The sequence below is a fragment of the Meleagris gallopavo genome, chromosome 3 (genome assembly GCF_905368555.1).
Source record: "Meleagris gallopavo chromosome 3, MGAL_WU_HG_1.1, whole genome shotgun sequence".
Taxonomy (NCBI): Eukaryota; Metazoa; Chordata; class Aves; order Galliformes; family Phasianidae; genus Meleagris; species Meleagris gallopavo.
In genome coordinates, this window is record NC_139406.1 from 36112988 (window position 1) to 36136878 (window position 23891).

At 43.1% G+C, this 23891-nt stretch overlaps 1 protein-coding gene across 3 annotated transcripts in view; it reads left to right on the forward strand.

The window, feature by feature from the left end:
* Positions 1-23534, forward strand: part of RIPOR2 (RHO family interacting cell polarization regulator 2) — a 58795-nt gene extending 35261 nt beyond the window's left edge. Inside the window, exons 9-23 of one of the 3 annotated variants that reach the window (XM_085220652.1) lie at positions 3633-3676; positions 4675-4800; positions 6127-6275; positions 7018-7147; positions 7683-7829; positions 9468-10157; positions 12651-12835; positions 14629-14797; positions 15424-15559; positions 16403-16564; positions 17263-17421; positions 18723-18925; positions 19531-19614; positions 20409-20499; positions 21924-23534. In XM_085220652.1, the coding sequence (XP_085076778.1) occupies positions 3633-3676; positions 4675-4800; positions 6127-6275; positions 7018-7147; positions 7683-7829; positions 9468-10157; positions 12651-12835; positions 14629-14797; positions 15424-15559; positions 16403-16564; positions 17263-17421; positions 18723-18925; positions 19531-19614; positions 20409-20499; positions 21924-22024 (2576 nt within the window). In that variant the 3' untranslated portion in view covers positions 22025-23534. Of the gene's footprint in view, positions 1-3632; positions 3677-4674; positions 4801-6126; positions 6276-7017; positions 7148-7682; positions 7830-9467; positions 10158-12650; positions 12836-14628; positions 14798-15423; positions 15560-16402; positions 16565-17262; positions 17422-18722; positions 18926-19530; positions 19615-20408; positions 20500-21025; positions 21880-21923 lie in introns of those variants that run through there. The other 2 variants (XM_085220653.1, XM_010708669.4) reach the window with 2 other exon arrangements.
* The last annotated feature ends 357 nt before the right edge of the window (positions 23535-23891 follow it).

Here is a 23891-nt window from a genome sequence, read left to right on the forward strand (position 1 = left end):
TGAGATGCTTTGGTTTTATATGTACTTAGAAGCTGCTTTCCCCTCCACTGCACTAATTGCTGAGCCTTCAAACTCTGACTAGCACCTCTGCCCTTTGAAGGGATCACAGTGCTCAGGGCAGAGTTTGCAGAGAGATTCTTCCAATAAGATGATTCATGTTTTCAAGGGAGATGTGATAGTTAAGCTCTCCCAAACGCTCCTCCCGACAACCAAAGCAATTCAGTTTGAAGGCTGCTGCACCTTTTGCCTCTATCGCCACAACCCTTTAAGAGCTACACAAACGTCCATGGAGCTGAATGTTAAAATAGTAAACCCGAGGCCATGCAGCACAGAAGGGAAATTGCATCAAGCTGCACCCCTCAGGGTGTTTCCATAATTGCTGCAAATGCAGCGCAATACACGGTTCAAGACAAGGTGACATGTTGCAGAAGGCATCAAGGCATCACAAACAACTGGGCTGAAAAGGCCTGCCCCCTTCTCTCTTGTATGCCCAAGTCTTCTAGGAAGGCCTGTTGCCTACAGTGAAGCAGAGAGCAAATCACAGATAACGGCTGTATCTAAACATTCTTGTACCATGAAGAAGCCAAAGGAGAAATTAGTAATACGGTATTTCTCTTTGCTAAGTATTTTCTAATTAGGACACCATGACTCTTATCTAGATCACTTTCCCTAGGAATGGGAATCCAGTAGGACAATCCAACTTTTGCTATTAGCACAGCTAGAGCAGCTCCAGCACAAAAGCCTAGTGATTGCATAGCAAGCACCCTTTCATTACACCACAGCACAGCCAACTAATTTTAGAATCTAATGTTAGAAATCAAAGTATTCCTCCCCCCAAAGCTTACCTATTCCTAGTCACTCCAGTGACAGTTATTTTAGTGTACTCTGTTGCTTACGTGAAAAGTGAGCCAGCCCACACAGCACCATCAGGAAGCAGGAGGCCTATGCTGTTTTATGATTGATACATGTATGACAACTGTTGATCATGGCCTGAACCTCTGATTGACCACCTGAGGCAAGCAGTGATTCAGCCATGGGAGCACAGGTGAATTGCCTTCACCTGTGCTACCAGAAGAGGTGGAACCTTGCTCCAGGTCTCTTAGATCCCATTTAAATGCTGACTGCCACTGAGGAAAGATATCTTTTGGAGATTGCTCCTTGTGGAGTTTATTGCAAGCCTACAATATTGGTGAGCATTTTTCATTTATTATCTTTTCACCACAATAATCCTACTTAGTCTAACCTCTGTATGCCTGTTGATTGTACAATACATAATTTTTTTTTTTTTAAGCCTAATCATTTCTCAAAATAAAGATAATAAACTTGCCAGAATGAGTGGTAGCTTAGGATTAATTAGCTGAAATTAAACAGGAAAACCCAATGTGGGACTGTAGGAAGTCTGTGTGGGTAAGCCACGCACCTTGTTATGATGCACAGGGAAGTGCCCTTGCCCCTCTCTGAAGCACCGGAACAGCAGACAGCAAAACACTCAGCCATCTCAGAGCAACGCTGGTCCAGCACTGAAGTCCATCTGCCCACATTCCTACACTTGAGCAGGGCTATGCGTGCTGCAGAAGGCTTCAGGGCCCTGAACACAAAATACGTTCATGTTCTGATACCTTACATAGCCACCTAGCGGCCCTGTCCTGCCACTAATTGCCCTGACCTCCCAAGAGCAACCACCTTCCCCTCCCAGACTGTATTTTGAGCCCAGGACACTGCTTTTACAAAGCTGTTTGAAGCTGTACAAGCAGGAGGTGGTAGGGAGGTGGGGATCAGCCTCTTCTCCCAGGTAACAGCGATAGGGCGAGAGGGAATGGCCTCAAGATGGATCAGGGGAGGTTCAGGTTGGATATTAAGGAAAATTTCTTCTCTGAAAGAGTGGTAAGGCACTAGAACAGGCTGCCCAGGGAGGTGCTTAAGAAACGTGTGGGTGCGGCACTGATGGACGTGGTTAGTGGAGATGGATAGACAGTTGGACTAGGTGATATTAGTGGTCTTTTCCAACCTTAATGATTCTATGACGAGAGCTGTTGGTTCCTGCTATACACTGAGGCCTCAAGAGCCACTCATATCATCAAAACCTACATGCCTTGTGACAGTGATCTGAGCTCAGCAGCTGTGCACTGTTCGGTCTGCCCATCATCAGGCTGCAGAGATCTGTACAGCAGCCTTAAGACCTCATTCCTAGACCTCAGTTCCTGCCTAAGCTGGTGCCTGGCAGGGCCTGTCACTGGGCATAGACCTCAGCTCCAGACAGCATGCACACAGAGGCCCCAACCACATCCCCCTCATCCATTGAGCAAAGAAGGGGCCTTTTATGTTCCTCAGATGCTTTCAGAGATGCATACCAGCAGAGATCAAATTCCTTTGTAAAAGTGTGCCTAGGGAGAGGGGAGCAGCAGCGGAGTGCTAGAAAGTTTGAATTATTTATAAACAGTAAATAAATTAGACAGGAATTGGTAATATGAGCTCTGAACAAGGACATCTTTATTCAGCTAAGCAATAGGATGAGTGAAGAAAACTATTTTCTGATGAAAGAAATGAAAGATCAGCAGATAACAGGGACAGACCATGACTGCACAAGAGGGATCTAGTTGGTCCCACCGTCCAGCTGCAGCCTGGTAGTAGAAGCCAACACTAGGGCACAGCTTAGCTGTGCTGATGCTAAGACACCTCTTTCTCTCTGTGAAAATACCAGCAGTAGCTGGTATGAGAAGACAAAAAAAGACATGGTGTATGCCTGGGGTGCTGAGCAGCTGAAGGAAATGAAGCAATTATTTTTTCTTAACAAAACAATTGCAGTAGCTAGCTACCTAATGAAGAGATCAGTGAGGAAGAAGAGATTCCCTGTGCAGAGGGTTGGGTGACCAGAAAGCAGCCAGTTTTCCCCATCCTGCAGAAGGGCAAGTTACAAGGCCAGGAGGGGGGTGATGGCTTCCCTGGGACTCCAGGATGGTCACGAGTCCCAGGAAACTTTCCATTTCATATATATGGCGCCTATGCAGAAATAGCATCATGACATCCTTTTAAAGAAAAGCTCTCAAGCAGACAGTGCAGCAAAGCTCTTGTGGCATATATCTCACCCCTCTGGGGAAAGATGGGATAAATCTCATATTACAGAAGTCACTTGTGGTTCTTGATGTAGTTAGTATTGGGATAGTACAGCAGTAGTTATGCTACGGATACAGAAGGAGTCTCTCTCCCTCTCAGTGTTTTCACTAGGAAGTTATAACACAGACTTCTTGTTAGAACAGATATTTGGGGCTGATTTGGGTTAATCAGCAAGCACTGCTGGTAATCGGCAGCTCGCCTATGCCTTGTGATAGTCAGAGCATGAAGCCCAGCTTCTGAAACCAGATGATGCCAGGAAGCTATTTCTTCTATTTTATATAGTTATTACACAAAAGGGAGAAGTATACTCAGAGGAAAAAAAGCTGGGAAGTGCAAGTCTTTGATATGCACAAAACTACTACATGATGAATTTCTGTACCGAAGGAAAAAAAAAAAAGTCATCCCCATAGAGGGTGGGCTGACAGGGCTGCTGCCCTCTCCTGTCACAGCTGGTGGCCGCTGGGTAGACCCAGGGGGCTATTTGCCTGCACTGACTTTCACTCTGTCTCTCTCCCCAGGTCTGGCTGGCTTTGCTCGGCTCTGCCCCGGGGATCAGTATGAGGTATGTAGCACTTGGCTTCTGGTTCAACAGAAGAAGAATTAAAAGGGAGGCAGGCTTCTGCTGCATTTTAACTCCACACTGAATAAAACTTACTGACATCTCCATGCTGCTAGTTTTCCTGTAAGCTTTCTGAAAAGCATTGCAGGTCTCTATCTTCCTGTGTTAGGGCATTTGTCACAAGACCTGAAAATTATATTTGGAGCACTGGGTGATAGCTATTCCATGAACTACAAGACTTTTTTGTTTTGCTTTGAATGAAAATAAGGCTTTTTTCTTGTGTTTAAGTGTCTCCTAGAATTAGGGCATGCTTCTCACCATGTTGTTCTCAACAAGCATTTCTAATTCTTCTGGAAATAAAGCATATGCTTCACCATTTGTGTGCAGCTCACTGGACAGGTCCTTGCAAACATTCTTAACTGTATGCTGGAGTTTTCTTGATGAAGCAGAAAGACACAGAATCATTTCGAGACCCCCAGAGCTATATGCTGTGAAGCTGTGTCAGTACCTCAGGTCACTGCAGTGACCTAGAGAACATCAAGAGCAGGTTCATTAGAAACAGGTTAAAGTCTCCAGCTCTGTTCAGCAGGGAATTTGCAGTGGCTTGATTATGGATTCCCTCTACAACCTGCACTTCACAGCTGTCTTGGTCATTGATTCTCCACTCTGGCTATCATCAATTTTTCGCACCACTTTCATGCCTGCAAGCCTCAGCAGGCCCAACGTTGGTGCTGGTTTCACCCAACCAGCTCTGAAATCCATGGCAGTCATTCCAGCGCACTACCTCAGTTTGAGATGTTGCACCACTGCCGCTCTGTTTTCATCATCACCCAAAGCCCTGCAACTGCAGAGGCTTCTCAACAAGGGATAGCCAAAGCCCACCTAGCCTACCCATCAAGCTGTAGGAGTTAGAGAACTGCAAAAGGGGACCTTCCCTCTCCAGTATTTGAGCATTAAGAGATTTTATTGCTCAAGATAATAAGATGACTTTTCTATTTCAGATTTTCATGCGTTACGGTCGCCAGCGATGGAAATTGAAAGGCAAAATAGAAGTAAATGGCAAGCAAAGCTGGGATGGAGAAGAAATGGTCTTCCTTCCTCTCATTGTTGGACTGATCTCCATAAAGGTATGCATACTAACTTCTCTGCCTGCAAGAAAGACAAGAGCCAAGAGAGTGCCCTTATGTGTACTATCAGGAAAAATACAGAAGTAGATCGTGAAACTTCTTTGAAATGAATCATAATTAGTATTTCAAGCACACTTGACTGAATGAAGTGCCATAGTACTATGCAATCCTACAAGGCTAATCAGTTTGGTAGCCCTGTGGGAGAGGTTGTCTTAATGCTCCCTATACAGGCGCCTTTACTAACGTAACCCTTGTCTCACATCACTCTCCAGCAACTTTTAATTATTTGCACTAAAGCAACATAAATCTACGGAAACCTATTTGTTAACAGTATTCAGCAAAACAACAACAAAAGCAAACTGAAAACCCCCAAAAATCTGCTACTGATGAGTCAGTTAATGCTGCTCAGTTAAAAGAGCAGCATCTGTTGATCTGGAGAAATACAGAAGTCTCCAGTTCAAACACATGTAGGGGACATGTAGGTGTAAGTTGGAACAGCCCCAAAGCTCAGTCCTCCACCCAGCTGCACTAAACAAACTTGTGCACCTGATTCTTTTGCAGTTCCCATACAGCAGTTCCCAAAGTTTAACATCTCTCTTCATACCTGACTCCAGATCCTGTCCTCTGTACAGGATCTGCATGTATAACTATCCCTCTGAATTTTCAGGAAAAGAGATATACGCACATGTAAACTTGAATAGTGTTGTACTCTACTCTTGCTTTAAAAACTTATATGGTTTTATGAGGGATTCTTCCCTACTAGATTTGTGCAAGCCTTTACCAAACACCACTGTAGATGTAACGATTACGTTAGTTCAGAGTTACAGGAAACAAATACAGAGACATGAGTCCCCTTAGGAGTTACTAGGTAGGCAAACTTTATTAGGAAATGCCCTAATATGAAAGCTGCTTATTGCAGAGAGAATATTAGATGAAATAACACCAAATACACTATGGCTGCTATTGCTATTCCCTTAGACTCTGCATACAGTCACCGCTAGAGAACAAATATAACGCAAGACAGTCCTTGGCCTGACCCAGCCTGCTTGTTCTCTTCTGACACCAATAAAAACCATAAAGTAAACATACAAAATATGCCTGTGTTTTGTAAGCATGATTGTGTGCAATTAGACGTTTATGAAAAAGAGAAAATAAATTTTCATTTTTCTCCTAAGTAATGAAGACGCAACAAATATAATCTCATTTTAAAAGCCTTCTAGCAAGAGACCCAGACCAGAAAAAAACCAAAACCATTTCTTATAATTAAGGATTACAGTACCTTGCATGATCATGGATGTCCTGTTTTTTTTTTTTTTTCTCTCATAGGTGACAGAAGTGAAGGGACTTGCTACTCACATCCTTGTAGGAAGTGTTACCTGTGAAACAAAAGACCTGTTTGCAGCTCGGCCCCAGGTGGTTGCAGTAGACATTAATGACCTTGGCACAATCAAGCTAAACCTTGAAATCACCTGGTAGTAAGTAGAACTAGTTGGATGGTCTCTGGGTCAAGTGGCTGTTTTAAAAAAAAAGTAGATAAAAATCACACAGAAGAGGTCTATCAACATGGTCTCTTCTCTCTTTGTGGGAAAAAATATGGTTTAAAAGCTGGACTTTGTGGTTTTTGTACATGGCATGAGGGCAGTGGGAAGTTTTCTAGCACTGTTTATCTGCAGTGGTAAGCATAGGTAAGCTGATAATGTTTGGATTCAAACCCAATTCTTAGTGTGTTTTAATGAAATAGAAAACTGACACTTCTTAAGTAGTATTAATGTTTTTAACTTTTACAGTCATGTATGCTGTTTCTTGTAATGCAATAAATATGAAGCTAGTAATGACAGCAACTGATTTCTTTTATAATACAACAGCTCTATTAGCAACTGTTAACTCTGCTGAGTACCTACCTTGTTATCACACGTTCTACCTGTCAACTCAGCTTCAAGAATACCCTTCTTGTGAGAAGCAGGCAGTACTGCATAAAAGGTTCCTGAGAATAAAATGCTTTTAGAAATGAAAACTGTACTTCTGAGCCTGCTACTTAATTAACATTTTCTTTTAAAACACTTCAGTTAAAAAAATGCCACCTCTGAGTTTTGATGTGCTAATAAACATCCTTTTCAAAAAATCCTTTCTGTGGACCTGAAATTCCTTCTCCATCAGCCTAACAATGTTTTTTTTATTATTATTTTATTTTTTTTTTTTTTTATTTTCCCCTTGCAGTCCCTTTGATGTGGAGGACCTGACCCCCTCCACGGGAAACGTGAGCAAGGCCTCTGCTCTCCAAAGGAGAATGTCCATGTACAGCCAAGGCACTCCAGAGACGCCAACCTTCAAGGATCACTCGTTCTTTGTAAGCCTTCCTTGGCTTCATGTTTATGTAATGAGAAACCCTAGCACAGTTCAAACACTGCAAACGCTTCATTGCTTTCCACATCTAGGCTTTTTTCCCTGGTGTCAGCAAGTTACCCTCACAAATACTTACAAAGCAAATGCATTTCTAGCTGCTAATCCTCAAAGAAGGTGATGGTGGTCCTGGCATGCTATATGGCCAACTACCATGTAACTATTCTTCTCCCCTGACTGCTGTGTTACCTGAGTAATCTTTATGAAATGTCTGTTCTTCCTGTAGCAGTGGTTAAACAGCCATTGCAGCAGTAGTATTTTTAATGTGTCCCCTGGTAAAAAAGAGATTTGTAAGGTGCTCTTAGATTTTGTGCGAAACAAATTCTGAATGCTTTATAAGGACTGTGTATTAAGCTGACTAGGCCATCTGTAGAGATATGAATTTTACAAGTGCTGTGTCCCGTGCCTGTAATTTAAATACTCTGCTACAAAGCATTCAGTTAACCTGCCCTCCTCACCATGTTTGCTTTTAACTGTTGAAGAAATGGCTGCATCCCCTGCAAGACAGGCCAAGGTTGGCAATCTTAGATGCTCTGCAAGACACTTTCTTTGACAAGCTTCGGCGCAGTCGCTCTTTTAGTGATCTGCCATCGCTCAGGCTAAGCCCCAAAGCGGGGCTAGAGCTATATGTGAGTCCTGGTATTTGTGTGCTGAAGGAGTTTATCAGTCCCCGTGTGGCATCTCCATTCCCATGCATGCCTCGTGTGCTGCTCTCTGGTGCAACTTGCTTATTTTGCTGACTGCTGACAGGGGAGAGTGTGAGTGTGAGCCCACGCTGCTTGTGGTAAAGCAAAGTGCCTCTTGGTTTCTACAGGGGTAATGTTCTGAGTGCACAGGGGAGTGCAGAGCAGGAGCACGAGCCAATATGGTATTCTTAAAAATGGAGTTATTACAAATGGCGTGCCATACTGATTGATGTTACACATTTGCTGAGTGACTTGGCTTTCAGCAGTAAAGGAGAGGTTGAAAGTGTACTCATGTGAGGGGAAGGAAGAAATAAATCTTAAGAGTATCGTTATGTCTAGGGAAAAAAGCTGCTGGGAAAACGATGAAAATTTTGAACATTTTAACTGTGAGTACCTTGCCAACATGGGAGTGCCTATAGTTCCTTCCAGCAAATTGTCAGCAAAATACTAGTTGTCATTCATCTGTGCTGTGCTTTTGCATGAGTTTGCCATGTAATGAAGGCTAAAATTTGCTTCAGAGCCCATCAGTGTGAAATTTCAGGCTTTGATTTATTACATTCTGGCTCCAGGCAGGTTCTTGTACTTCCCCTCCTTACTGCTCTTCGCCTTTCTTTCCATTCTAAAAATTGTGTAAAATAATAGAAAGATGTGTACTAAAGCTCTGAGATGCTTCAAACCTGATAGCAGGGAAGAAGTCAGCAGAAATGTTCTAACTCTCCAATGTGCAGTAAGTGAGTTTAACATGAGATAATAATTAAGGCAAAATTTGTAGGTCAGATAGGCTGTGGGGTCAGGTAGACAACTTGCAGTGAGTGTCCCCATAGGTGAGCCAGAGGTGAACGTATATATGTGCCAATAATCACTTTGGGGGGACATATGATATTGTTTTTGGATCTATATATGCTGGTTTTTTTTCCTAAGTGATCAGTATCCTGGTCAGTACACCACCACACAAATCCTTCTGTTTTCGTTTGGATTAAATTTGTGTTGAACATGATTCTTGTGTAGCTCATGTTCAGCAATAGGCAGAGGTATCTGTGCCATATGCAGAGTGTAGTTTCCACAGGAAAGGAATGGGGATGGTCATATCCCCATTAAAATGATGTGACACTGGAGAAACTTTTGGAGCAGACTGTTTTACAGTTTAGGGATTGCTACTTTAAAAGTCGGGAAATAAATACAACAGAAATCTGTAAGAACATGAAAATGTAGCCAAGATAGCTTGAGTGCAGCCCACCAAGAGGATTTCCCACAAGAAGTGAGGTAGTGCCATGGAAGTGCTGTTGGAGTCAGTTTGCTTAGACAGTGCTTGGGGCTGCTGTAGGACATGCTTACCAGAGCTCTTGGCTTACCCCAAAGAGATGTTGAACCTAGAGTTCCCAGCAGAATCCTTCTGGAGTCAGGAACTGTGCCAGATGAAAGCACAAGTTGGACTTCAGTTTTTCCCATTTCTCAAGTCTTGACTGCTTCTCTAATCTTATTCCTTGCATTTGTCTTTCCCAGACACATAGATTATTATTTTTTTTTTCTTTCCAATGAGACATGAAAGACATTTTCTCTCTTTCTCAATTATCTTTTCAGTCAAACTTGCCAGATGATGTCTTTGAAAATGGAACGGCAACTACTGAGAAGCGGCCTCTTTCCTTCACTTTTGGCGACCTGCCTTACGAAGACCGCGTGCTCCCTGCCAGCCCAGCAGAGCCCTCCTCTGCTCACGTCAGCTCCAGCCCCGATATCACCATCACTGCTACTCAGCAACGAGCTCTCAAGTCGTCCGAGAGCTCGAGCCCAGACTGCAGCAGCAGTGACTCCTGCAGAGACTCTGTCCCTGAGCCCAAGGTCCTGCCATGCCCAGGAGAGGCAGCAGTGACTGGGATCAAGGCCACCCCTAGGGCACATTCTGAAGTTTGCCAAAAGCCCTCCGATGCCAGGAGCGATCGTGGCTTTATGGAGGCGAGCGTCCCGGTGTCTCTCCTGCAGGACACAGATGAAGGTTCTGAGCTAAAGCCGGTGGAGCTGGACACCTATGAGGGCAACATCACCAAGCAGCTGGTGAAAAGGCTGACATCTGCTGAGGTGCCTGGGACCCCAGAGAGGCTGCCGTGTGAGGGGTCCATCAGTGGGGAATCAGAAGGCTACAAGTCTTATCTCGATGGAAGCATTGAAGAAGCCTTGCAAGGGCTTCTCTTAGCTCTTGAGCCGCATAAAGAGCAGTACAAAGAGTTTCAGGACCTGGACCAGGAAGTGATGCATCTGGATGACATCCTAAAAGTGAGTACATTTTCGGAAAGTACCACACTAAAGGAAATCTGAGCGAGTAGAATCTCTTCCTCTTCCACGCAAACATCAAATCAGAGATCACTAAACAGATTTGCTCCTGTTAGAGCACCCTTTCACAGTGTTGTATTTTTAAACTTGTCTGCAGTGTGTGGGTGGTAGCCTTGTATGCTCAAGCAATGGATCCTTTAATCTACTCAAAACTTGGGGGAAAGAGAAAAAGGTACGGTGGCAGAGGGGTAATTACATTATGACTTTCTCTGCAGAAACCGCTTGAGAGCCTGTTAGTTGTGCCATACTGGAGATCAGATTATAGCCAATCTTCTGCCTTTAAAATTCATATCCTTGGTGGGTGTACTTTGACACTGAACTACACAGAACTCTGCAAAGCTACACCAGCTGAGGATCAGGCCATGTAAGCATGGCAGCTGAACTTTCTGAACTGCCAAAGTGATTTTTGATCTTACTGAAGGTTGCCATTCCTTCCTTGCTTTTTTCCCCAAGCCTTTTCTCTTTTTCCCCCATGCATTTTTAGAAGAAGAAATCCTGTCTTTATACCAGGATGAACCAAACACATTGGAGATTGGAAAGAAGTAATGAATTTTGTATGTGTGTTGTTAATATGTTGACTGCTGATCACTGTGACTCATATATCCCCTGTGAATAATGACGTGTTACTGTGCAAATAGTGTCACATGGGAAATAATCATTTCAAATGCTTCATATTCATATGCAAGTTGGTCTGATAGTCATTTAAACCTCATCCTTTAAAAACAAGGCTGAGGAGAAACAGAGAAGCATTTATCTTTTTACAAAAAAAAAATAGCCTACAGCTTTGTTAACATCTTTGTTTCCATTGGTGTATGCAGCTGCATGGTACTTCCCCAAGTTAAGTGGTTTTTGTTTTTGTTTTTTACAATCTGCAGCCCCTGATTTTAGTTCTGTTTCCCCAGTATTTGAAGCAGGCAAAGCTACCATTGCTGTTAATTTTCAACTTCATGGCAGAGCAGCCATGAAGTTGAGTGTCCAGGCAACACAGGGACAATGGAGACTGCTCATTCACTTTCCTTTTATCAGAAGCCATAAAGGGACAGGCGTGGTGGGAGAGAGGACAGATGTGCAGACAGGAGCCCTGCACACTGGGGATGGCTGCTTCTCCCAGACCTGCTTTCCATCTGCATGTGGCTATTAACCAGCTTGCAGGTGGACGCACAGCATCCCCAGTGGCTGTGCTGGGCTCAGAAGGCTGAGCTGGAATCCAGCTGTGTCTGAAGAAAGCTCTCTTGGCCATGTCAGATGGTCAGAGAAACATGAAGCCCATGTGTTGCTGTTGCTCTTGCCTGAAGAAGCTGCACTACCAGCCTGAAAGAAGTGGCAGCTAAAGCCATCTGTGCCGCAGAAGTATGACAGCCCCGTGGAGATGTTGTGGACTGTGTTTGAACAGTGAAAGACTGTGCTGTCAGTTCAAGGTGACAAGCATCATAAATGCTAACATACAATTTGTGCAAACAAACTAGAAGCAAAACTCCAAACCTTGACAGTTCTAGAAGAGCCAAGTCCAAACTCAGAGGCCAGCTTGTTTTCTTTTAGAAGCTGAAACAGAGTCCTGGTTCCTACTTGGGACTGGAAGATGCAGCTTTGTACCTGCATCAGTGGTCATGCAGTGCATGAGGTGCAGAAGTCCTCACACAAATCCAGCTGCTGATCATCATTTGCTCTGGCAAAATAACCTTGGAGTCAAGTCTGTGGGCACACCTGGATGAACCACCACGTGTAACCAGGGCTTTGGTACTTCCTGCAGCACCGGCAAAGCCTTGGTGATATTTCATCCCAGAAGTGAGATAGGATGACTTCCTCCCTCTCTAGGCACTGTTGGTTTCCAGGTTAGAATGCTACCTTTTTCTGTCACCTAGGAAATCAGTGCATGATTAACTTTTCCTTCATAAGCATTGTGGCTTCAAAGGCCACAGAAGTCCTCTCTCTTCCATCACATGTATACATCTGCAGATGTGGGACCAATATAGCTTAGCTTCATTGGAGTTATATCTGGAATGCATTCAGTAGTGCCATTGTATATGTATTTACATATAAATCTGCCTTTGTACCTCTAACAGCCATTATGCAACGTGCCTTTCTTTTTCAAATTCCAGTGTTTTAATTACCATCTCTCCTTTTGGAGGATGTTGAAAGCTGTGTCACTTGGACTTGAGATGTACCCGTCCTTTCTCTAAAACATGCTGATTTTTGCCTTTGCAGGTCTTCTGTTTGGGTGAAAGAGGAGGTAGGAGGGGAGGAGAAAGGGATTTTCTAGTTCCCAGGCTTTGATTGTGTATGCTATGAATATGAAGGTTTGAAATGAAATACCCAATAAAATGAAGTATTATAAATAAAATGAAGAATTTGAAAATTTTAAGCTTTATCCTCTATGTTTTTCTTTCAGTAGTAGCTAATATCTGGGGTTTTCATTGGTTCGTTCTGCTTTTGCAGTGCAAGCCAGCAGTAAGCCGAAGCAGGTCCTCCAGTTTAAGTCTAACAGTTGAAAGTGCTTTAGAAAGCTTTGATTTCCTGAACACCTCTGACTTTGATGATGAGGATGGTGGTGGTGAGGAGGTTTGTAATGGTGGAGGAGGTGCAGACTCAGTATTTTCAGATACTGAGGTTGAGAAGAATAGGTAAGTTTCTAGCAACTGCCAGCTGTGCTTAAGCCAAACTGATCCCCCCAGCTCTTTGTTGCTAACAGAGGATCCCGGTGCACACATTATTCAAGGAAGACTGACAAATTCTGGAGGAGTTTATAGGGTCATAGGGTTTCTGGTGGCTGCTGCGTACCAAATCTTTAGCTTCCAGGATAATCTTTTCAAATATGCACAATCTGCCTCCCCCCCAAAAAAAAAGAGATGGGTAAATTAAATTAAGCTGTCATCGATACTGGCAGAGCCTCTTCCTTGACATAGGTTTGGACCTGGCTTTCCTTGGATGTAATTACTAATTCCTCTGTGGTTTTTCCCCCCTCCCTTTGTCTTTTCTCTCTAGCCGAATGAGTCTTTGCAGTGGATTAAGCTTGTCAATAACAGTAACACAGGGCCAGATTTAAGCAGCATGGTGTAGGTTTCCTTTGGAATGTAAGAGTGATGACTGGTACTCTGTCCATGGCCCTGCGTGTTACCTGCCCTTCTTTCATCACTTCTGGTCTTTTTGAGGGAAAAAAAGAGAAGAAGAAAAAAAAAAAGCTGTGGTGTTTTGTGTCGTGGTTTGCCATTGTTGTGTGACCATAAGATGCTGTGTTTCGATCATTAGATCCTAAAAGCACATCTGCTACCTTAGCACTGCCCATGTGTGGCACTAGAGCAGGAAAAAAAGAAAAAGCAGAGCGCAGCTCCCTCAGCCCTCATGCTTTCCAACAGGGGAGCTCTGCTTCTCACACCTTATCATGGCCTGTTCAAAACAATTTGGAGTGCAAACGAGCAACAATCATTCAGTTCTCATCATTTCTCTCTGTTGTCTCTTCCCAGGCTGAGATATGGTGGGAAGAAAAACTCAGAAAATTGTGTTGCTTGCTGTTCTGGTATTCTGAACTTAGGTCATTGATTTAAAGATTTGGCTTTAAGCAGGCACTTCATCATAATTTTAACTTGAGCAGAAGAAATTGAAGTTAGGTTCCAAGTTAGCTTACAACTAACTATAACCTTAGAGTAGAAGTTAAAAATCTCATTTTTCCCCCTGGGCTCATCCCAGACAACGTGGATTCCTACTTCCACTTTTAGCTGCATGTGACTCAGTGTAAGGATTGCAGGCGCTGACACTCTTAGACCTGCAGCCAAACACACTTGCAGTCCCAGACTGGGACCTGACCTCGGGCTTTGTATTTAAACACAGGGAGGACCATTTGTACAAGACAAAGTTGGAAATAATGATTAAAAACACAGCGAGAACAGCTTTACGCTTTTACAGAAACTACTGGCAAACTAAGCTGTACACAGTGTGCCTAAAACAGCCTATGAAAATATCATGTCCCTTATTCCAGCAGTGGTTTCCCTTCCCTTCTGCAGTGACCATTGAATTTGGCACCAGAAAGATGCTGACAGCCTAGATCTGCTCTCAGCAGCTCAGTACTTGAGACGAGACAAACTGTAACGCTATTTCTTCTGGATTAATATGGGAGATGATTTATTGAGAGTTGGGTGTTTACTCTCAATGTTTGTGCCTCTATGTGACAGCAAGGTTATAGACACTTGCTGGTGCAGATACCAGGTTGTTCAAGGCCTGTCCCTACTGTGCCTCCCATACCATTGCTCACGTGTGACATGATGTCTTCATCACCATGTTTCCAGCTTTCTAAGGGCTGTGTGGTCCCAGGGTGCTGCTTTCAGCTCTGCTCCGTGCTCGTTGCCCATCTCTGAGTGAGCGTGTGTGTCTGCCCAGGCAGCCACAGCCCCACACTAACCACCTCCTCCTCCCTCTGCAGTTACAGGACTGAGCACCCTGAAGCCAGGGGCCACCTCAGCGAAGCCCTGACTGAGGACACAGGGGTAGGCACCAGCGTTGCTGGCAGCCCTCTGCCTCTGACCACAGGAAACGACAGCCTCGATATAACCATAGTTAAGCACTTGCAGTACTGCACACAGCTCATCCAGGTACTGAGCACAGTTCATTTTTGCATTATATTTCTACATTTTCATGGGTGTAAATAGTTTAATGAGGCCAGTGAGTGCTGGGATGGCTGTGGTGGCAGTGGGAGCCTCCCCTCCCGATATTCTTCACCCCCACCACAACAGCGCCAGCATTTCGGAGCAGACTCTTCAACCTCAGATATAATCAGCAGTTTTTTCCCCTGAAGCCCACTGGAGCAATGTAGAACAACTCTAATTCCAGTACCCTTAGCACTGAGCTGGACACTCTGCTGACCCACAAGTATGAGAAAAAGGGAGTTTTGGGCTCATATACAAGAGCACACAGTAAATATGCAGCTGAGGGAGGCAGGCTTGAACACTGTCCAGGTCTGATATGAATGATGTTGGACTGCTGAAGGAAATGCAGATGTCAGCAGCAGGGAGCATTGGCCATGGGAAAGCACCAAACACACAGGCAGATGGGCAGGGGATCGGAGCCAAAAGAGAGCAGAGCAACAAGAAATATTTGATAATTCCAGGCAAAGAATTTGCCATTGCATTTCTTCAGGAGCCAGGTGTTTCAGAGGTTTAAGTTTTTTTTTTTTTGAGGCTTCAAAATGACTTCTTCCTTTCCATCTTGTTTCCATTAGCAAATTGTCTTCTCCGGTAAAACACCATTTGTGACAAGAGACCTCCTTGATAAGCTGTCCAGGCAGACTCTTGTAATGGAGAATATTGCAGAGATCAGCACTGAGAACTTGGGAAGCATCACCTCCCTTACTGATGGTAAGAGACACATTAGGGGGTCTTCCTTCTGAAGAGGGCTGGTTTGGGCAGGAGGCCTGCTGAAATAACCACCTTAACTGCAGGGAGTGCACCATAGCAGGAGACAACTCACAAACAGATGTAGCAGTCACTGAAGCTGGTCAGGGACCTTATTCATAGAATCCTTAGAGTTAGAAGGGATCTCTAAGGGCCATCTAGTCCAGTTCCCCTGCAATGGACAAGGACATCACAGCTAGATCATATTGCCCAGGCCTTATCCAGCCTCGCCTTATTCTGTCTTATGTGCTCCTAGTCAGAAATAAGCAGGTGAGAAGGGGTTGTACTGATCCTTATCCTGCTTGATGTGCAGAAGGTGGGCAGAGGTAGCTGCAGCAACGGGGGGGAATGCTGCCAGTTTGGCAGCCAAATTTGTCCTCCACCTCTTTCCCAAGGAAATTCGAGATCTGCCTTATGCTACAGGAGTCATAAGACAACTCCTCAAACAGTTTATCCCAAATGGAGTAACTTACCCAAGGCTACGGAGCAGTCTCATGCAGACAAGGACCAGTCTCATGCAGACCATTTATTTTCCCTAGTAATTCATAGTATTTAAAAAAGATGAGACAGTGTCCAGAACTGGATCAGGAGAAGATTTTCCTCACATCTTCCTTTGGGAAACAGAAACAACACATCACAAACTAGGGGTCAGCACGCGACCACCTCTGTGAAGGCAGTGACACAGAGTGACCTACCTTCCATTAGTGAGATGGAGTGGATGTCCTCCACACATATCACATTTCCATTTAGGAAGACAGTGCACTGAGCACAACTTTGTTTCATCATTCATTTTGTGTTCTCCTTCAGCAATCCCAGAGTTTCACAAGAAGCTGTCACTGCTGGCTTTCTGGATGAAGTGTACTGGTCCTTCAGGAGTCTATCACACATCTGCAGACAAGATGATGAAGCAGCTGGATATCAATTTTGCTGCCACTGTGAATGAGGAATGTCCAGGGCTTGCAGAAACAGGTACCTCCTGCTGCAGAAAATAAATAAATAAAAAATTTAAAAAAATTGTCATCAAAAGGGAGAACTGTTTTGCACTGAGCTTTACTCAGCTTTCATTGCTTTGTTTTCCAACCCCTGGAGGTCTCTTTGGGCATGGCTCCAAGATGTTGTATGAAAACTAATACAACAAATTCTTGGAACAATTTTGGCCTGAAATAATCAGATTGGAATAGGAGAAAAAAGTGAAAAGAAATCATTGTTTAAAGACTCATGAGGTAATCGGAAAGTGCATTCCCAAATACAGATTTGAAAGTGATACAGTGCAGTGGGAATCCTCTCAATTTTATACAATCAGTAAGGTTGGAAAAGACCACGAAGATCACCTAGTCCAACCACAACGTGTTTATATAACGTCCACGTCCTGTTACAGTTCACTGGCATGAAATGTGTACAAATTCAAGTGTGTCTATCTGAATACAGGTTTCTTTTTGGGGTTGGATGTACCATTTGTCAAACTCCAGCTCCACTGACTAGCTCTCCCTGGGCAGGAAAAGGATGGCTTGCTCAGACTGCAGATACCCACCCAGGGTGGGTTTTTCCTTCCTGTTCCATTCTGCTGCTCTCCAGGACATTCCCAGGCTCACTTTCTGCACGCCACACACCTGGGCAGGAATGCCAGCAGCTTCTGTTCTCACTAACGCATCCTTTTGTCCCTACAGTTTTCCGAATCCTGGTATCTCAGATTCTGGACCGGACAGAGCCCGTCCTCTACTCCACCATGTCCTCAGAGATCATTACAGTCTTTCAGTATTACAACTATTTTGCCAGCCACAGTGTTAATGACCTTGGAAGCTATTTGCTGCAGCTTGCAAAAGAAGGTAGGTATACAAAATATAGTAGCTAACAGGGATTGCATTGGTGTCCTTCTGATTTTACAGAAGAGCAGGGGAGAGGCAAAGAAATGCCTTGGAGACTAAATGTGACTGCACCCCAAAGTTGCACATATCAAAGAGGAGGAGCTGATGCAGATTCACTGTCAGTCATTTCTATTTCCACAAATGAATAAGAAAAGACTCTTAAGTTACTTTTTAGGAAATAGCTGATAGTGCTGAGCCAGGCCCAAGGCCTGGCAAATTTTCCATACTCACAGCTTTGGTGGAGTTCCAGTCTTTCATCCTCCTTTATGGAGACATCTCATGAATTCTGTGATTCTATGAAATGCTGAGATCTTCTCAGGAGCCAAGGGATCACAGCACCTAGGTCACTGGTAGGCTCTGCCTCCAAGACTTAAAGAGAGAAGCAGATGTTCTACAAAGCATGCTAGACTGCAATTCCTGGCAAGTCAAGTTTTCACAAAGTCACAGAATGGCTTAGGTTAGAAGGGACCTCAAAGATCACTGGGTTCCAAAACTCTGCCATGAGCTAGCTGAGATGCAGTTTGAAGAAAGTTGTCTAGTTTTCCCTAACTGGAGAGCTTTAATCAAAAGCCTGGAAGGAAAAGGACATTTCAGCTCACTTCTGAAATACATCAGCCCTAGCTTTTAATAGGAGACATCAACCTGCCTAGGAAAAACTTCCATAAAACTGCACTGAAAGTCAATACATTGGTTAGGATATTGGTTTTCCCTTGTTATGATAAAAATTTAAGTGACACAACAGCATCCCATTTAGTCCATCTACTCATATCCTCCTGTTATAGCTAGCTAGTGTTACAGCTAGAAAGGTTATTACAATGAAAAGAAACGCTCACCTTTATCCAAAGATCTAGACTTGCAGAAAAAACTACACAGAGAAGCGATCTCCAGAAAGAAATCCTTCCCTAGTGGCAGTCAGCCCTTAAATGAGGTCTAAGAAAGGTGCAGCCAGGCTCCACCCCTTCCAGTCACACAGGTGAATTGCCTTCACCTGTGCTCCCAGGGCTGACTCATTGCTCGCCTCAGGTGATCCATCAGTGGTTCAGGCTGTGACTCAGCAGTTCCCATACACCTCCTTAAGAAGAATGACTGAGAAACAAGCACAACCTAAAGCCCAGTTCCCTGTGAAGATACACCACAATGCATATTCAGATGGGGATTTTTCATTTGTCCTCTTTATATAGTGAGGTTTGCTGGTGGGGAAATGAGAAATCTGAAATGTGGGATAAAAAAAAGTAACAAAAGCCTTCCTCCTGGACTTCTAGCCTCTGTGGTTCAGATGTTGCAGTCTGTGAAAGATGGAAAACTGCATCAAAATGTGTCCAAAATAAACTCCAACAACCTCCCACCACAGCAAGAAGTTTTGAGAGCTTTGGCTTTACTTCTCAATGAAAATAAAAATGAAGTCAGTGAGTCTGTGGCATCACTCCTGACAGCTACTACAGAAAACAAGCACTTCAGGGAGAAGGTAAGTGGCAGAAAATCACCTATTGCATAAGGGATCTGTATAATCATAAAGTTTTTTTTTCTGTCAGTGTGTCTCAAATGTCTACATTTATAAAATAATTGCTCTGAGCCTGATTTAAACTGAACCAGAGGGATTTTCTACCTATTTTTTTCTGTAAATATGTAGGTTTATTTCTGTCATTATACCAGTCTGCTTCTATCTGTAATTACACTAAACAAGTACTAAACCAGACTGTGCATGTATTTAGGAAGTACTGAACTCTCCAGCTATCTTCCACATCTTGGCTTTTGTGCCAGCCTACCTTAAACCCAGCTTGAAGGCAAGTCCCCAGCATCACCAGTACACAAAGATGTAGGTTGCATTTTTTTTTTTTCCCTAAAGGAAGCTGGCAGCTGAGATCTCCCACCTAAGATCTGAGTCTAGCACAGATGCTGAAGGCAGGAAGTAGGGCCAGATTAAACACAGAAATTGAAGAGATGGGAGAAAAGGAATGAGAAGAAATTAGGGGTTGACTTCCAGCCATTCGTGGCAGACTCCACTCTCCAGCCTGCTGCTCCACACAGCCACAGACATTTTCAAGGCTACTTCTCTTTATCTTTTTCCAGGCCTTGATTTATTACTGTGAAGCGCTAACCCAGCCCAACCTCCAGCTGCAGAAAGCAGCCTGCCTGGCTCTGAGATATCTCAAGGTAAGAGACAAGGAGTTTAGTCGTAGTTCTTGGCATTACTTTAAAGAAAGGACACCTGAGAGGTGAGAATGATAAAATAGAAATTGCAATAGCACAGCAGTATTGCTTTTGTTTTGAATTGCTGCATATTATTTTATAGATTCCTTGTTTGGAAACAGTTTCAAAGCTTTGTTTTGAAGGAGAGGAAGAAAATAATCTTTTTTCAGGATAAAACTAGCTATAATGCATGCAGATTGCAACAGTAGAAGAGACACGTAGCAAATTTGTGACACTGCAGAGAGACTGTAAGAGGAAGTTTAGGCCATGCTACCTTATCAGCTCACCTCTGGTACCACTTCTGTACTACTTCCCATAAAAGAAAAGAAAAACAGTTGCTTGCTAACTCAGCTGATACTGGACACAGCAAAAAAAAATACATTCCATGCAATAGAACTACAGCAGAGTGATAGTTTCTCCTGCATGAAGCATGAGATATGGGGCTTCTCATGTTAGTGCTGCGGAAAGGTGAGCTGGGCGCTCCAGCAGCTTCCCCTGCACAAACCTCCTGGTCAAAGCTAGTGGAGCAGGAGCCCTTCTCATCCTGCATGAAGTGAGACAGGGCAGAAGGGTATGCATGTTGTCATGCAGTTTGGTTTGTGAACACTTTTAAGATGAGATCAAGGACACAAGATGGTATTTTCATGTGCATAGTGAATGGGAAAGGAAACACAGAGGGTGGTAAATACTCCTATGAGATGTTCTGAAATTAAACCATAATAGGCAGTGTTAATATGATTCTTTTTTCTATTTTCCAGGCTACTGAGAGTATTAAAATGCTGGTCACGCTCTGCCAGTCTGACAATGAAGAGATTAGAAAAGTAGCCTCTGAAACCCTGCTCTCACTTGGTGAGTTACCTGCTTTACAGCAGCATTTTGTTTTCTTTTGAACAGAAATACACATAAAACTCTTGAATTACACAAAAACAGGTTAAAAGTATATGTTCTTAGAAATAATTCATTCTGAAGATCATGAAAATGGACCAAAATGAGAGAAATTGAACTGTCTGAGTCTAGGGGGGGAGCAGAAATGGAAAAATAGCAAAGGAAAAGTTGACAAAAGAGATCTACTTCATAATGACTTTATGCTTGAAAAACAAGTGTAGGCATTCTGGACAACACCTTTTATTAAAGTTATGTAGAAGAACAGCATTTGTGTTCTGCTTCTCGCAGGGAGTGTAACCTCTCCTCCTTGAGGAGGCAGAACCAGCTCCCCTTCTGCAACATATCACACCCTGTCCTCCTGGGCATCCTCTGTACCCTGCACTTCCTAGCTACCTAAACAGCTTACTGAAACAAATCACACTTGCAAGTGCCATTAGCACCACCAAGCTTTCATTTGAGCTGAATGATCTCCATATGCTTATTTGGACAGATTCTAACCTGCGACAGCTCCTTCACACAGAACCTCAGGCACCTTGTGGAGACAACAGCCACCCTGCTCATTAACCTGTTATTTAGCTGTGTACCAGCGTGACTGGAACCTGGCTGCACGGTTTCAGGACCCCAGTACTTAAGTGGCACTACTCCAGTACAGGAAAAAAAAACAAAGCTGTATTTTTCTGGCCTGTCCTCAACTCCGGAGGGCAGACACAAAGTTTTGCTCATGGGTATATGTCCATTTGTAATTTTACTTATGCAAATTCATCAAACACACACTCTTCATTTACCAATTTAGCAGGAACTCACTCTGCTGCTGATGTTGTTACTCGGATTCTGAAACACTTAACCCTGTGTCACTTGTGTAAACTCTGGGAGATTGTACCATTCTTCTAGATGATGTACCAGAGAACTTTTTTTGATTGCTAATGGTGAACTCAAGATGTGGTTAGACTCACTTCTTAGAAGTGCCAGAAAGCAAGAAGTGGGTGAAAGTGCCTAAATTAGAAATAGATAAACATAATCTGCCTCAAGCATATTACAGATGCAGCTGAGACATGGAGCACTGCAGATCATTTAAGTAAGACAGTTGTACAGACACTGTCATCCAGCCATACAAGCCAGAGCTGCTTCTGTTTTGCTCTAAATAAAACCAGCAACCGGCAAGGGCAAACTAAGAAATAGTTTGAACATTTTCTTCCAAGTAATCCTTAAGTTGGTTGTACAAGCATACTTAATTTTCCAAGTAATTTCTGAAGTTGCCTTCAACAATGTAAGAAATGTTAAGAGGGAAAGAAGTTACTGGTAACCTTCTAATAGCAGAGAATCCAATAGTTCAAACGTTGTATGGCAATGATACAGGTTGCTATGATGCTTTAACATGTTGTGTTCAGGTGAAGATGGGAGACTGGCCTACGAACAGCTGGACAAATTCCCTCGGGAATTTGTCAGAGTTGGAAGTCGCCGTGGAACTGAATCTGCCACAGCTTTTTAGGGAAAGAACCTGCCTAAGAGTAACAGATGTGAAAGAAAGATGTGAAAGAAAGATGGAGCTGCCATTAAGCATGGAAGTAGAATGAAGACTTTGAAGGAGCATCCCAAAATGTAGCATTTCACCAACTTCTTAAGGAAAAGCAAAATCTAAACACAGCTAAAGAGTTCCTATTGGCTCCTCTGCAGCTTATGATGGAACAGTCAGATGAGGCTGAGGAACAATACTTCTTTGACTGATTTGTAATAAATAATGCAATTGCAGTTACTCAGCCTCGGCAGACTTCTGTGAGTTTTTAGAACCTGGCATCTTTGTAGATCTTACTGAGCATTAATTACGTTTACTTCCTTGAAGTGGTCATGAAAACTTGAGACACGTGATGTGTATCTGAAATGGATGAGTAGGAGGCCACTCGAGCAGAACCACAAAGCAGCTTTCTCTCCAATGCCTGCTGCCTCACAGTGTTCCCAGAACCACTCCAGCAGCCCAGAACACCACCGTGCTGTCTCAGTAATGAAATACAGAGCGAGTTTCTTCAAATTTTGCCTCCAGAAGCAGCATGATGAAGCCTAAGGAGGTGTCACTTTAGTGACTCATTCTGAATGCCTCTACTGGTCTTTTATTTCCTTTCTCTCACCCTCCAGCAATGAACCATCATTAATCCAGAGATTCATGAGGGGGATCAAATAACCACGTAGGTTTTGAAAAACTAAATGAAAAGGTAAAGCACGTTTATTTATTCCAAGAAGCAGTGATGAATACAGCTAATTGCACGAGTCCCCAAAGCCATTCTGTCCTGCAGGTTGCAAGCAGGATTGGATTTCATACACTGTAATTAGTGGAGGATAGCTTCTATAGAATGATTTCAATAAAGAACTGAAACAAACTAAAGCAGACCTCGGAGGCAGTAATAAACAGTGTGAAGTGAATGCGTTCGCTCCCCCACTGCAAGAATGAAAGACAGTGCTTCAAGCTGTTGATTATGAGCCTGAAGATAACAGAGGAGGTGAACAGAATTTAACAGAAGAGTGTTCCTGTACTGTGTTTATTATGCATGAAATGATATTTAGATGTCAATTATAGTATCCAAATTTGCATAGACTACATAGAAAAGATTGCAAACAATTCACATCAGAAGGAAGCCTTTAGCGCCAAACACATTGGCAGGCAGAAGTTGTTCTGGTTTTTGTGTTTGTTTTTTTTTTTATCGTGAATGTTACAACAATGTACATATCTGTATATTTTTATATATATATATTCTTCCTTTAATTAAAAAGGTACATTTTTGTACAGTTCAAAACGCTTACTTGTTTACTGAGGAACATAGACTCTTTATACAGAAGGTGAAATAACCATGTTCTGGTTTTTGTACCACACCTATCCCATCAGCTGAGTTCTTTCAAGGTGATCTTTTGTACTGACCTCTGCTTTTTTTTTTTTCCCCATTTAGTTTTCTGACATTTATTTCCTATCACATTTAAGTTATAATAAAGATTATTTTTTAAGTACTAAACACATCAGTCCATATGTATAATCTTTCTTTCTACCAGTATCCTCTCCATAGTTAGGCTCACGTAACCTTCAAACGACCATGGAAATCACCCCCCACTATTGTAGGTAGCTCAGCAGGAACTGCCTACTTGGAAATCACAAGATTTTATGATATAAAAAAGTTCAGCTAAGTTGTGTAAAATTACCTGCTAAATTTCCTGTGATGAAGAAATACTTTTTGTTTCACACCATATCAACGTTAAGACTTGGAAGAACATTAAGATCTGACAAATATCTACATTTGAGCAAGCAAGAAATACACAAAGTTTATCTGTGTGAGGGCAGACAGAACTGTAACATCTTGAGCAGCATAGAAATG